Genomic DNA, 13,347 nt, shown 5'->3' with positions numbered 1-13,347 from the left:
TTTATTATGCAATTAAACAGATGATAATTACATTTTTATTGTAAAACATCTATTTACAAATACAGAAAATACTAATAGCTGTTTTGTTTTTGTTTTTTTTAATTTGCAATGTATTGATAATTTTTGAACGATATTATCTTCATGTACTTTAGTCTATGATTATTATCGGAGTAATCTAATAATAATTAGATCCAAAAAAATAAATGCCATAATGAAAAATTATAAAAAAAATTAAAGAACACGTAAAGGAGTATTATTCTTGGTTAAATATTGCTGTTAGAAAAAAAAACATGTATTTTATTTTTAATTTTGATCAATGGACTATATTCTTGTTGTATTATTTTGGGTAGAAAATCATATTAAAATACCTAAATAGCAAAAATGGAAGAGAAAATTGGTATCAGCGTAAACCAGAAAAACAACCTTAACTCGTGTTCCATGTAAAACCTCATCATTCTCAGCTTCGATTTTTAGAAGGAAAAAGTGAAGACGAAATGCTGAGAAGAGTGTTGCGCCAATGTTACTCACTTCATCGTCCCACAGTGCCGCGCCTCTATCGAAGGTTCTGTTCTTCTCCTTCAGAGACCACCGCCGCCACAATCTCCATTGACCGTTCTACCCTTTACAATCCACCTGGTACTCTCTTCAATTTTCCCTCATTTCCTTCTTTATTTTATTATACTCACTCAAATTCTCTTTCTCTCTTCTGCCAGAGCATACTCACCACCCAACTTCTGATTCTGAGCTCGTCAAGCACCTCAAAGGCATCATCAAGGTTTTATCTTATTCCATTCAATTTTTGCATCAGAAAAATCGAGTCTTTAACATTTGGGCTTCGTCGATTTTAATTTATGTTACTCGTGATCATCAGTTTCGTGGAGGGCCTATTTCCCTTGGCGAGTACATGTCCGAAGTTTTGACGAATCCTAAAGCTGGGTATTACATCAATCGAGATGTTTTTGGAGCAGAGGGTGACTTTATCACCTCTCCTGAAGTTAGCCAGATGTTTGGTGAGGTGAGGTGAATTATCTTCATTTATTGGACTAGAAAGTTTGTGTAAATTTCTATATTTCTAAGAAAATAAAACCAAGTGAAAAATGAAATAGTATTTTCTTAAATCTCTTAGAAAAACTACGATGGAAATTTTCTTACAAATTAGTTCATTGGTAAGTTAAATTTTACAGAGAAACTCATTTTATTTTATTTTTCTTGTCTTATTCTCCTATTGAAGTGTATGTATAGAAATTTATCTAAGCATAGTTAAGGCTGGTTGAGGTGTCATGACACAATTTGGATTCTCTGGTTTTTTCTGTACTGGTACGTGTCTTCAACAAGATACACTTATGAAAATTGATTTCGATGTTTTAAAATATATTAAAAGATTTTTAAAACACCAGCATCAGTGTGTTTATAACACTCAACAAAAGACAATACGAAAAAACACAGCAGAGAATCTCGATTCATCATGACAATGATTGTAATTCTAATACCTTGTTTTCTCAAACACAGATGGTTGGTGTCTGGGTGATGTGTCTTTGGCAACAAATGGGCCAACCTCAGAGAGTAAATCTGGTTGAGCTTGGCCCCGGACGAGGAACACTCATGGCCGATCTCCTTCGCGTATGATGATGTACTTTTTGCTTGAATTTCTGTGTAAACCTCTTGTTTACATTCTCAACTACATATGAAAGTTTTTAATTTCTTATAGGGTGCTTCAAAGTTTAAGAACTTCATTGAGTCATTGCATGTGCACTTGGTGGAATGTAGTCCAGCACTGCAGAAGCTTCAGCACCAGAACTTGAAATGTGTTGAGGAAGAGAATGCTTCTCAAGATAGTGATGTAAGAACTGCCAGGTCTTTGTTTGGCACTCCTGTATCGTGGCATGCAATGCTGGAGCAGATTCCATCAGGATGTATGTAATGCTTTTCCAATGAAAATAAAATTTTGGGCATAAAATATGGTGTGCAACTTCTTATATGAAATTTCAATTCTGTTCTGTGTTACATTAAAACATCTTATTGAACTGTATGTAAAAATGCCCTGACCAAGTTATTGCTTTTGTTGTGCTCCAGTGCCAACAATTATAATTGCTCATGAGTTCTTTGATGCCCTACCAGTCCACCAGTTTCAGGTAATAGAATGCTTGTGCTATTAAGCTGAATTAAAACTAAGAACATCTATCAAGCTGCAAAATTAAGATTTTAGATTCGAAATTCGCCAATTTTTTGCTTTCAAATGTTTCTTCCACAGCTATGTTTACTTTTTACTTTTTCATCAACAGCTATGTTTTGCAACAGATAAGTTTGAACCTCAACTGTTGCAACTTGCACCCCCTTTTGTTTAAACAATTCCAAATTTCCACTAGCTTCCTGCTTCAAAGGGGATTTAGCTTGGCAAAATTCATAGTTTTAGTTCCTTAATGTCCATTACAATAGAAGTTGTGTCATCTTATACCTTGTATAAGTTTTTGTAAAAAAATGAAATCCAAGTTCTCTGCCAATTCCTACCATTTCTATATTGCTCTTGGTGTTACATTCTTTGAAGCATGATTTCTTTGTCTGGGCTCTGCAGAAAGCATCTCGAGGTTGGTGTGAGAAAATGGTTGATGTAGCAGAAGATTCATCGTTAAGTATTGTGATATAATTTACTCTTTTGAATTGTATTTTTTCTGGGTTTAGTGTATTGATTGATACTTCTTACATATATCGGATAGGTTTCGTTTTGTTCTTTCTCCACAGCCAACACCTGCTACTCTCTATCTATTAAAGCGGTTGAAATGGGCTGCACCTGAGGAATTTACGGAGCTCAATCAAATTGAGGTTTGTCCCCAAGCCATGGAGTTGACCCAAACCATTGTTGACAGGATAAGTTCTGATGGTGGAGGAGCTCTGATCGTTGACTATGGCTTGAATGGAGTAATCTCAGACAGTCTCCAGGTCTAGCATCTTTCTCATCTTATTCTTAGAAGTGTTGTTTTTCTAGTTTTACTATCTTCTGTATTCCAAGTGTAGTATCCCTTATCTTACCTTTCCTCTTGTGTTACTACCATGGAAATATTAGCATAAGCAAACACATTGGTTTATGTCTCAAGTAAAAATAAAAAAGTTGAGCACCCTATAAGTTAAAAGATCCATAAATTCATAGTCTTAAGGTTTTGGATTGAAGGTGGTATCAATCTATTATGAGTTGAACTCAGGTGTCATTTGGTGTTGTGTTTCTCAAATGAATTCTGCCCTCTTGAAAAACCTATCAAGAGGGTGGGTGATGGAACTCATATGGTCAAAGATAAGGTTGTTAAACTTGAGAGTGTCCATAAATTGAAGTTTCTTTTATGCTGGTAATTGTCATGTACAATAAGACTAATATCTGAGTGGATCATTCAGATGGATATTGTAGTTGATATATTATACATAGATTGTCTTTCCTCCCTCTTGCTTTCTTTTATGGTGTTTGGATTGATGCAGGCAATTCGGAAACACAAGTTTGTGAATCTTCTAGACAATCCTGGATCAGCCGATCTCAGTGCATATGTTGATTTTGCTTCCATTAGGCATTCTGCACAGGAAGCTTCGGGTATGCTCCCAAATGTTTTTAGTTTTAACAACCAGTATAATGATTAGAATCAGATATCAGAAGTGTCAAAAAACTAATGTGGTAACACATGCAGGAGAAGTGTGTGTTCACGGGCCAATTACTCAATCTCAATTTCTTGGTTCTCTTGGAATAAATTTTCGTGTTGAGGCACTCCTTCAGAACTGCACGGAGGAACAAGCTGAAGCCCTGCGAACAGGTTACTGGCGCCTTGTTGGTGATGGTGAAGCTCCCTTTTGGGAAGGACCCGATGAAGGTGTTCCGATTGGTATGGGTACTCGCTACCAGGCAATGGCTATAGTCAACAAGAACCACGGTGTTCCAGTTCCTTTTCAGTAACCCTAAAACCCTAATCAAACTAAAATCTCCATCGTTTTGGCTTCACCAACGTTAGAACCCAGATCAACTTTTGGCACATCTGATTCCTATAATTTTTTCTTCTATTTATTTATATAATTTTAGATTAATTTTTATAGCTGTTTGGTTTACTTGAAAGAGTTACTCGATGAAACGTTATCGCAGCAATTATAATAATGCGAGCATTTCTGTAAGTTAGAAAAGGATCCCTATGCATGTCAAAAGAGCTGCTGTGATTGGAAGTTAATTGTTCTTCCTCGCCATAAATCTTTGTTTTAAAAGAAGATTGAAAGAAGAAAAAGTGTTCAAATTCAATAGTTTGGATAAGTGAAATTAAAGAGAATTTAAATTTGTAGGACTATTTATTGTAAATTATAATTTTGGTGATTTTTTTTTTCAAAAATATAAAGGAAATGCAGACTTTTTCATTGTTTCCTGTATAAATATCTGTTCTTAAAGTTTGCCAAAAATATAGTTCAAGACTTCAATGAAAGAATTAGAAAACTTACCATATCCGATGCACTTAAGTTCACGAATCCTACCACACAATCACAATAACTTCAAAAATAGTTTTTAAATAAGATATAAATTAACTTTTAAAATATTAATAACAATAAATAAAATATTATGACATATATTATAACAGTTTAAACAATCATAAAAATTGTAAAATTAAATATAACTTTCCATCAACTAGACATTTCTATAATCTTCAACTGCATTGGGTGGAGAATTAAGACATGCTGAAAACCTAAATTTAACAATCATCTTAGCTCAAGATTTGTTCCAGAGCACACAAATAAAACAGAGATTACAAATTGTAAAGAATAAAAGGACAAAGTGCAACTAGAGATCGAGTATCTTCTAAAAATGTGAAGAATGGAGAGAATTCTACATTACTAATTAAACATCATAGTCCCAGACACAGATCAAGTAAATTTTATCCACATGTTTTGGATTATGATTTTTAAACCCCAATTTCCAATTCTCAATTCAGTTCATAATTTGAGTGATATAAAAAAAACCTGCACTGGTTTACCTCGTTTCCACAAACACCTGAGCTGCACAAAAAAAATTAGATAAACAAAAACTCATACTTTCCTCATTACAGATAAAATTGAAATCCAGACTAAATGAAATGAAATTGCAGTGTACTCAACTACATCAAAGCAAAAACATGAACTCCTAAACAATGGCAATCTTGGCACCAGCTTCTTCAAGTTGCTTCTTCGCATCTTCAGCTTCTTCCTTTGAAACCCCTTCCTTGAACTTCTTCGGCAACCCTTCGATGAGCTCCTTCGCCTCCTTCAGTGCCAGGCTCGTCAACCCTCTCACGGCCTTAATCACGGCGATTCTCGCATTGCTCGGCACATCTTCGATCACGACGTCGAACTCCGTCTTCTCTTCCACCGCCGGCGCCGCATCCGCAGCGGCACCTCCGGGAGCCGCGACGGCAGCCACGGGAGCGAAGGAAGCTGCGGAGACGCCGAGCTTGTCCTGGAGGAAGTCCACGAGGACCTTCGCCTCCTCCAGGGTGAGTCCGGCGATTGCGTCGCCGAGGTTTGTGATTTTCTCCGGCGCTTCGACGGCAGAGACGACGACGCGTGCCCGGCGCGTGGCGGTGGTAGCGCGGTGGAAGATGTTGGGGAATTGGATGGAGGGTTTGGCGGAGAGGTGCGTAGGGTAAGAGGAGGGTGTAGGATAAGATAGAGAGCGAAGGGTAAGGGTTGTTAAAGTCGTTGAAGCCATTTTTGTGATGAAAAAGGTTTGTGAGGTTTGGGATTTGAGGGAGAGAAGAAGAAAAGTGATGCAAATTGAAGTGAACACTGAAGATATGAAGATAGGATAAGGGGATTTTGAAGGGGTTGGTTATGGAGGGGTTCACGTTGCTCTTACCATTTTACCCCTCACTCTTAACTGTTTCTGGTCAATATAAGGGTGAAAGTTGTAAATTTGTTTTTGAGGATAAATTGTCGGAAAATGAAAAATTTTTAATCTTCTTATTTTACTAAAAAAAATATTATTATTATTTTTTTAAGTGATTATCTTTTAATTATTTTATATTCTAGTGTAAAGTTACTATTTTATAGGCGTGGGGTCACGGTTAAATGAAAATTTGGAGTGTCTTTTATTAGTTAAGTAATTAAAAATATTTAACAAATATAGAGTTCATCTTTCATATAAAATGCTCTGTATATCATAGATAGAGTTCATCTACACATCCTTTATAAGGTTTAACAATTTTTTGTATGGTGTTACTTCCTCTTGCTTTCTTTTATGGTGTATGTATTTTTACACAGGAAATTTAGAAACACAAGTTTGTGAACATTGACATTAACATTGATAGTATCAATTACAAAGCAATGTCCATTAACATTGATCACACTACAGTCAACATGGAACATAGCCATTGGTGATTGAACATCATTGTTCAAAGGTGATGAAGACAAGTTCATGGTGAGATATTAAGAAATTGCAGAGGTAAGTTAGTGTAACTCAGTAACGGTACTTGGTAGAGTAATCTTTAGAAGAAATGACAAGACCACGTCCCTTCCTCGCTCCACGGTACACTGTTTCGACAATATCAATGAACTCTTGCTTGTCTTTGAGAGGCCAGTTAATCTTATTGTTGTTTCCGGTTCCAAGGTCTATCATGATATGTTTGTTCCTAAAAAAGAACATTACAGTGCATGGGTCATACAACTCGTACATGGTGTTGAAATCAGGCACCTCGCTGATATCCACAACATAAATCACAGCGAAATTTTTAATCTTTTCAGCGACCGATGCCAGCACTTCATCCGTCTGATTTCAACCCAAATTAATCCACGATGCCATCAGATAAAGAAAGAAATGTAGAAAAAACTGAAATTAGAAAGTAGATGGAGAAGAGTATATATATATATATATATATATATATATATATATATATATATATATATATATATATATATATATATATATATATATATATATATATATATATACCTGCATGCAGGTTTCATCCCAATCGTGGCCGAAGCGAATGACGACAACTCGTTCTTCTTCTGAGAGAATACACTGATCAACGGCCCAACCAGAGTGTAAATGTGGTAACAAGTAAGACATTTCTATCTCCTTCTTCACTCCTTCTTCATGCAATCTAATAATAATAATGTATTCTCTCACAGTCTAATGTATCTATTTCTATTTCAACCCACAAACGAACTGTCTAGAAACACCTTACACCTTCTACCTTCTTTCTTCCACAACAGATTCCATTCTTTATTCTACGCCTATTATTTGTCCCCAAAATAAATTTGGACACTAAGACAACAATAGACCAATATTTTCAAATATGCTTGGTGTAATAATGTCATCATCATAATTTTTAATGTCTTCTCAACTCTTGGTTTAATCAGTCACAATATACACACTTTCCTTTTAATTAGTTAGACGATACACATTTTCGTTTGAATATATCAATTTGGTACCTGCTTTCTAAAAATGTATAAATTGAGTCCTAACTTTTGAAAAATTATCTCAATCACGTCTCTTTCAAAACAAAAAATATTAACTGTCGTTAACGATATTTATATTTAAAATGACTTATAAAATTAAGTATTGATTAGGTCTCTCTCAAAACAAAAAATACTTACAAAATTAAATACTGATATTTATATTAAAATTTAGTAGTAAAAGTCATAAATAAAGTTAACGACATTAATAATTTTGTTCTGAAAATAACCTAATTGAGACACTCCTTCAAAAGTTGGAACTTGATTGACACTCTTTTAAAAACATATACCAAATTAACAATATCTAAACGAAAATGGATAACATCCGACTAATTAAATCTTACCTTAAATAATAATATTGTGTGTTTAACCCACATGCCTATATAGTTTCGGAGTCTGTCTTCAATAAAAACTGTAAAATTTTAAGACTTAACATATCCTTGACAAAATACTTATTTTCTTTTGCATCTCAAATTAAAAATTTACTATTTAATCTTAAAAAAAAACTCCATTTTGTCCAACTAATTTTATTTTATTCCCAAAAACATTATATAAGCAAATTAGTTAAAAAAGTTATTCCTTTGATGGCAAATAAAATCAATAATTTGTTAAAACCAAACCATATTTAAACCTTTCAAAAGTTTATTCCGGAATGGGATGATTGGATGATCTTTATAGCATCCAGATCCAACTACCCCATGTTTGTAGCACAATCTCTTAAATTCACCTCACCAATCCTCTTAAATTTAAAAATCACTCCTACTGTTTGGCTAACAAATTATTCTCCAAATAAAAATATTAAGCATAGGTTTGCACAAGCTAGTCACCACTACTCACGAGTGAGTCCGAGAGCAGATGTTGCTTAAATCTACTCTTCAAGTTCATAATACTATGTGTTAGTGTTGCTTCAAACGCAAAAGGGGGAAATCTTCCAAATCTATCACTCTTTTCGTGGCTTAACAATTCTGCAAGTGATTTCTAACGTATGTGGGTACGATCTATACATAAGATCCCGGATTATTGAGCTTAGCACAACATGAAGTTCTTTGAAATAAACAAAAAACATTATAAAATGTGTTTGTCAAATGCTGGACACACAATCTAAGCCCATAAATTTCTGAGAAGAACGATAAAATGGATAATTAATCCAGCAAAACATAGCCATGACTTTCATCCCAGTTAACAGGTGAGGAGCTGAAACATATCTAACTCTCATGAAATCATGCAAAAAGAAATCTCTTATTTTACAGCCAATTTATTGAATTAATCAAGGTAAGGTTTCAACTAACAGCACACCCACAGCAACAGACACTTCAAGTTCGGTTCTTCCCATTCTTGGAGATCGTGCCTGCCAAGAAAAATAATACATGTTACTCGGCATTATATAAACTCTTCTCTGAACAAATTATTTCCCTAGTTCATTTTGGTAGAGACTTCTGGCTTCAGATGTATTTCTAAATCTCAATCTGTGCTCTCCAAAAGATGTTGTGTATGTGCTGAACAGGAACAAGTTAATAAATCACTCTTGTAAATGTAAAAATAGAGTAGAAATAAAACTTACGAGTGTTTTGTTTCATGAAATATTTCCTGCTATCATTACATTTCCTGAAAGTCATTTGTATATTCAATTTTTCATATTTTTAGAAACACAGTCTTCATTGTATCATCCATTTCCATTTCCTGTGTGTTTTCTTTCTGGCACAAATTCATAGTAAGTTACTTTCTTTAGACTTACTCTTCTTTCTCCACACTTCCTTCTACAATCATTTTCAAATTAAGAACTCCAAACTTCACAACACATCTTCCCCTGGAAAGACTGTCGATTCAAGTTTTAAACTATAGTGATTCTGCCAGCAATCACAGAAACTGAGTCACCCAAAATAGCTTACAAGCTTAACATGGAAAAACAGGAATAGCTTTACAACTTTGAAGTTGGCTTAAGCACCGAGAGCACAAGCAATCAATTGACATGCGCATAGGGCAACAGACCAAATAGTCATTATCTAGCTACAACTTTGACAAAAATACAATAATGACGACCCTTGTCGAAAAGACACCGTGATTTTAAATTTCACCCTGAAAAAGTTTAAGGGCAAGAGTACCACTCCTCATAGAGCTCAGTCGACCTAACAGTACAAATAAGAAGCGAAGGCCCAGTCTTCTTTGGTAGGCCATGACATGAGGGTTGCAATGAAGAAGAGATGTGAAATAAGAAAGTAAAACAAAATAATTCTTTACGATAACAAATATTGTACCATATTACATTATAAGAAAACCCATTAACAAGAAAAAACAATCTGTTTGCAAAAATCTAAAATTTTCAGGAATGCAAACTCCCATTTCTAGGTAAGAGAAAATAACCTTCCAAACATTTGTCTTACCATTTTATATTTCTAGAAAAAAGATGATAAAAAGTAAATGATAAAACCAAACAGCCTCTAAATGTCGATGCTTCATCAAAAGCGCGCACGTAAACCGTATGGAAACGAAAGAAAACGAATGATATTATTTTCCATCTCGAATTTGAAAACGGTTTTTTTATACTTTAAATTTCAAAAGTTCGTCGCATCAAGAGGTTTATTATGATATATCAATGATAAATACGAATACCAAACCAACTGTCGGCAACAAAATAGGTAATACATTAGCCATCGTGTAGTGTATGCATATTGCCCAGAACAAAATGTGAACCAATCCTAATTTTTCAACTAGCAACTAGGCTCAGCCAGCATTATAATTGTGTCTAGGGTATAATTTAAATAAAATGGGTGGGGTCATGTTGTAGGTTCAACAAACCCACACAATAACCCAGATTTAAAATGTCATCGTACAGTTTCTAAGATGCATCAGGTGTGAAGAACATACATTGCATTGCAATACCAAAGAGTACGAAAGAAAGCAGGTTTTATGAAGTAATTCATAAACAGATTAATAACAGGCAAGAAAAGAGGTAATCGGTAATTAAATTTACCGGCAGAGGAAAGAGGTACCTAAGGAATGCTAATGGTCCTTGCCATGATCATCATGGTGACCCTCCCAAGGGTGCCTCCAGCCCTAGAAAAAAAAAATGAAACAACGTTATTGTAAGGGTGAGGATGAAACAAATCGAATGAATTACGAATCAGAGTGGTGTGTTACCAATACAACAGGAGCATCTTGCTTTGCCCTGTACAGTACCCAAAACCTGAAACAAAACATCATAGAATCCATTAAATTAGGGCAAAAAAAAACGGAGCCATATGAACAGCATAGAAATGAAGCGAAAACTGACCACATGACCGCACACAAACCCTTGCCGGTGACGGTGTGCCATCGCTTCGGTTGATGAATGGTAACACCTTTGTAGGTTGTGCCTTCGCCGTGTCCTCCCATCTCTCTCCACCTCCTCAATCACGATTCGCGCGTCGTTGCAGATCGAGTGAACCCTCTCGCCCCCAATTACACAATATCCCTGTTATTTGAGTTCCCTTCTTTACCCTTACTTCAATTTTTCTTTACTTTCCATCACTGACTTTATAAACGGTGCGCTTTATTCAGAAACTATGATTTATCAATTTTCGAAATTAAAAAGATGTTTTCTAAAAATAAAAGTTTACTAATTTAAAAGGATTTTGAATTTTGAATTACAATATTTAAGAAATTAAAATCATTTTCAAACTTTCCATCTCAAACGTAAAAAAAAAAATGTTTATCATTGCTATGTTAACAACTTTGTAAATAAAAATTAGTGTACTCAAAATTATGTCTAGGGTTACTTAAACATGTTTATCATTGTCTATTGTGTGTTCTTTTCTTTCTTAAGGATTTGAAGATAATATTGAGTGGAGTTGGAAATAAAGTCTTTGAAAAATTGTGAAATAATTTAATTAATGAGATAGATTAAAAAATTGTTTTAATAGAAGTAATAGATAGATTATCATATTGTTTTTTATATAAAAAGTAGTATAAATTAATATTTGTATGAGTTATATTTATTTTGTTAAATTTTTAATGTTTAATTATTGTTTTGGTTCCTATTTTTGTCCAAAGGTTTCAAATTGGTCTTTCAGTTTTTTAAGTTTCAATTTAGTTCTGATTTTTAAAAAATTGATGCAATTTGATCATTTTTCATTAAATTTCTTGTAACGAATCAATGATTTTTTTTATCAAGATTGACTTTGTGATTATGTTAATTACATCAATAAATCAAATCATCATTATTAACTCCTTCAATCTTGATGAAAAATTAAAAAATCTTATCCATTTTAATAAACTACCGTAAATGACCGAATTATATTTACAAATTGAAACCAAATTGAAAATTAAAGAAACTGGATGACCAATTTCACATTTTTGAACAAAAACACTAACCAAATGAATAATTAAACACTTTTTTAAATTTAAGATACAATTTTGGTCATTTTAAAAGATTTATTTATATTTTTCATCATTTTAGTGATTCTATTTTAATAAATTAGTATTTGCAAATATATATATATATATATATATATATATATATATATATATATATATATATATATATATATATATATATATTCTTTTGCATGATTCTTTAGTTTTTATTTTAATTGGCTAAGTTATTTAATGACAGACGAAACTATTAAATATAAATTTAATTGGACCAAAATATAAAAACTACAAAAGTGTGTATACTTAAAATTTAACCAAAACTATATTTTTTCTAAAATTTAAAGACTACAATTTAAAAAAAAAAATACAAAATCAAAATTATGAATAAAAATTAAAAAGATTCAAATTTATAACTTAGTCTAGTTTATAAAGTGGATTGTACTACACATAGGAAAACTTGTATAGTTTTGAATCACATGTTTTTTTATCTGAAATATTCCTTAATTTTTTAATTAAAATAAATAAGATTGTTTTAAAAAGTAACATTCTGGAATCCCCATTATATAACCATCTATGGGATTTTACAACAAATAACAATAACTAGTAATTATGAATTTATAAGTTAGTCTAGTTTATAATTGGATTGTACTACACATAAGAAAACTTGTATAGTTTTGAATATAGTTTTCAAATGTTTTTTTATATGAAATCTTCCTTACTTTTTTAATTAAAGTAAATAAGATTGTTTTAAAAAAGTAACATTTTGGAATCCCCATAGTAGAACTATCTATTGGATTTTACCACAAATAACATAACTAGTAATTATGAAATTATAAGTTAATCTAGTTTATAATTGGATTGTACTACACATAAGAAAACTTGTATAGTTTTGAATATAGTTTTCAAATGTTTTTTCATCTGAAATATTCCTTACTTTTTTTAATTAAAACAAATAAGATTGTTTGAAAAAGTAACATTTTGGAATCCCCATAATAGAACTATCTATTGGATTTTACTACAAATAACAATAACTATTAATTATGAATTTATAAGTTAGTCTAGTTTATAACTGGATTGTACTACGCATAAGAAAACGTGTATAGTTTTGAAAATAGTTTTCAAATGCTTTATCTGAAATATTCCTTACTTTTTTTTTTAATTAAAATAAATAAGATTGTTTTAAAAAGTAACATTTTGGAATCCCCGTAATAGAACTATCTATTGGATTTTACTACAAATAACAATAACTAGTAATTATGATTATGATTTAGTCTAGTTTATAATTGGACTGTACAACATATAAGATTTTTCTTATACTATCAATGTATGTATTCTTTAAAAAATTGAAATATACCTTAATTTATAATTGAATTGAATTGTATTACATATAAAATTAATATAGTTTCATTGTATACATTCCTTACATATTTTCATCTTCTCTAAATAAGTATTTTTATCTAGAATATATTTACCTTTTTAATTAAATTAATAATTAATAATAAGATTACTTTCATTTTTTTTTACACAATAGTATTATGAAAACTTCTCAAT

General features: G+C 32.3%; 4 protein-coding genes across 6 annotated transcripts; 1 reads left to right on the top strand and 3 right to left on the bottom strand.

Annotated features, from left to right (window-relative positions):
• Positions 1 to 388: 388 nt before the first annotated feature.
• LOC114168398 (protein arginine methyltransferase NDUFAF7 homolog, mitochondrial) lies at positions 389 to 4,196 on the top strand. The gene is made up of 10 exons (XM_028053192.1): positions 389 to 636; positions 714 to 775; positions 872 to 1,015; positions 1,510 to 1,620; positions 1,709 to 1,913; positions 2,074 to 2,132; positions 2,573 to 2,625; positions 2,715 to 2,937; positions 3,466 to 3,574; positions 3,669 to 4,196. The coding sequence occupies exons 1-10, from the start codon at positions 495 to 497 to the stop codon at positions 3,929 to 3,931; spliced, it is 1,371 nt and encodes a 456-aa protein (XP_027908993.1). The 5' UTR covers positions 389 to 494; the 3' UTR covers positions 3,932 to 4,196.
• Positions 4,197 to 4,693: 497 nt separating this feature from the next.
• LOC114168219 (50S ribosomal protein L12, chloroplastic-like) lies at positions 4,694 to 5,792 on the bottom strand. 2 transcript variants are annotated; one of them, XM_028052960.1, is made up of 2 exons: positions 5,110 to 5,792; positions 4,694 to 5,010 (listed from the first exon to the last, which is right to left on the bottom strand). In XM_028052960.1, the coding sequence occupies exon 1, from the start codon at positions 5,696 to 5,698 to the stop codon at positions 5,135 to 5,137; it is 564 nt and encodes a 187-aa protein (XP_027908761.1). In that variant the 5' UTR covers positions 5,699 to 5,792; the 3' UTR covers positions 4,694 to 5,010; positions 5,110 to 5,134. The 2 variants fall into 2 exon arrangements, with proteins under 2 accessions (XP_027908761.1, XP_027908760.1); XM_028052959.1 differs by having other exon boundaries at positions 4,719 to 5,005.
• A 488-nt stretch (positions 5,793 to 6,280) lies between these two features.
• LOC114168141 (thioredoxin-like protein YLS8) lies at positions 6,281 to 7,269 on the bottom strand. Its single transcript, XM_028052875.1, has 2 exons — positions 6,938 to 7,269; positions 6,281 to 6,754 (listed from the first exon to the last, which is right to left on the bottom strand). The coding sequence occupies exons 1-2, from the start codon at positions 7,055 to 7,057 to the stop codon at positions 6,446 to 6,448; spliced, it is 429 nt and encodes a 142-aa protein (XP_027908676.1). The 5' UTR covers positions 7,058 to 7,269; the 3' UTR covers positions 6,281 to 6,445.
• Positions 7,270 to 8,472: 1,203 nt separating this feature from the next.
• LOC114170634 (NADH dehydrogenase [ubiquinone] 1 beta subcomplex subunit 2) lies at positions 8,473 to 10,956 on the bottom strand. 2 transcript variants are annotated; one of them, XM_028056156.1, is made up of 4 exons: positions 10,718 to 10,956; positions 10,585 to 10,630; positions 10,418 to 10,500; positions 8,473 to 8,794 (listed from the first exon to the last, which is right to left on the bottom strand). In XM_028056156.1, the coding sequence occupies exons 1-3, from the start codon at positions 10,816 to 10,818 to the stop codon at positions 10,447 to 10,449; spliced, it is 201 nt and encodes a 66-aa protein (XP_027911957.1). In that variant the 5' UTR covers positions 10,819 to 10,956; the 3' UTR covers positions 8,473 to 8,794; positions 10,418 to 10,446. The 2 variants fall into 2 exon arrangements, with proteins under 2 accessions (XP_027911957.1, XP_027911956.1); XM_028056155.1 differs by having other exon boundaries at positions 10,437 to 10,500.
• Positions 10,957 to 13,347: the final 2,391 nt, after the last annotated feature.

This window comes from Vigna unguiculata, chromosome 11, assembly GCF_004118075.2.
Source record: "Vigna unguiculata cultivar IT97K-499-35 chromosome 11, ASM411807v1, whole genome shotgun sequence".
In the NCBI taxonomy this organism is placed as follows: domain Eukaryota; kingdom Viridiplantae; phylum Streptophyta; class Magnoliopsida; order Fabales; family Fabaceae; genus Vigna; species Vigna unguiculata.
Note: the sequence above shows the minus strand (reverse complement) of the source record. Positions and strands in the feature narration are given on the sequence as shown.

Coding starts and splice junctions, on each gene's coding strand:
- LOC114168398 (XM_028053192.1), top strand. CDS start 495: ATGCTGAGAAGAGTGTTGCGCCAATGTTACTCACTTCATCGTCCCACA. Junction 637..713: donor TACCCTTTACAATCCACCTG/GTACTCTCTTCA, acceptor CTCTTCTGCCAG/AGCATACTCACCACCCAACT. Junction 1,914..2,073: donor GGAGCAGATTCCATCAGGAT/GTATGTAATGCT, acceptor GTTGTGCTCCAG/TGCCAACAATTATAATTGCT.
- LOC114168219 (XM_028052960.1), bottom strand. CDS start 5,698: ATGGCTTCAACGACTTTAACAACCCTTACCCTTCGCTCTCTATCTTAT.
- LOC114168141 (XM_028052875.1), bottom strand. CDS start 7,057: ATGTCTTACTTGTTACCACATTTACACTCTGGTTGGGCCGTTGATCAG. Junction 6,755..6,937: donor GGGATGAAACCTGCATGCAG/GTATATATATAT, acceptor GGTTGAAATCAG/ACGGATGAAGTGCTGGCATC.
- LOC114170634 (XM_028056156.1), bottom strand. CDS start 10,818: ATGGGAGGACACGGCGAAGGCACAACCTACAAAGGTGTTACCATTCAT. Junction 10,631..10,717: donor GGTTTGTGTGCGGTCATGTG/GTCAGTTTTCGC, acceptor GTTTTGTTTCAG/GTTTTGGGTACTGTACAGGG. Junction 10,501..10,584: donor AAGATGCTCCTGTTGTATTG/GTAACACACCAC, acceptor TTTTTTTTCTAG/GGCTGGAGGCACCCTTGGGA.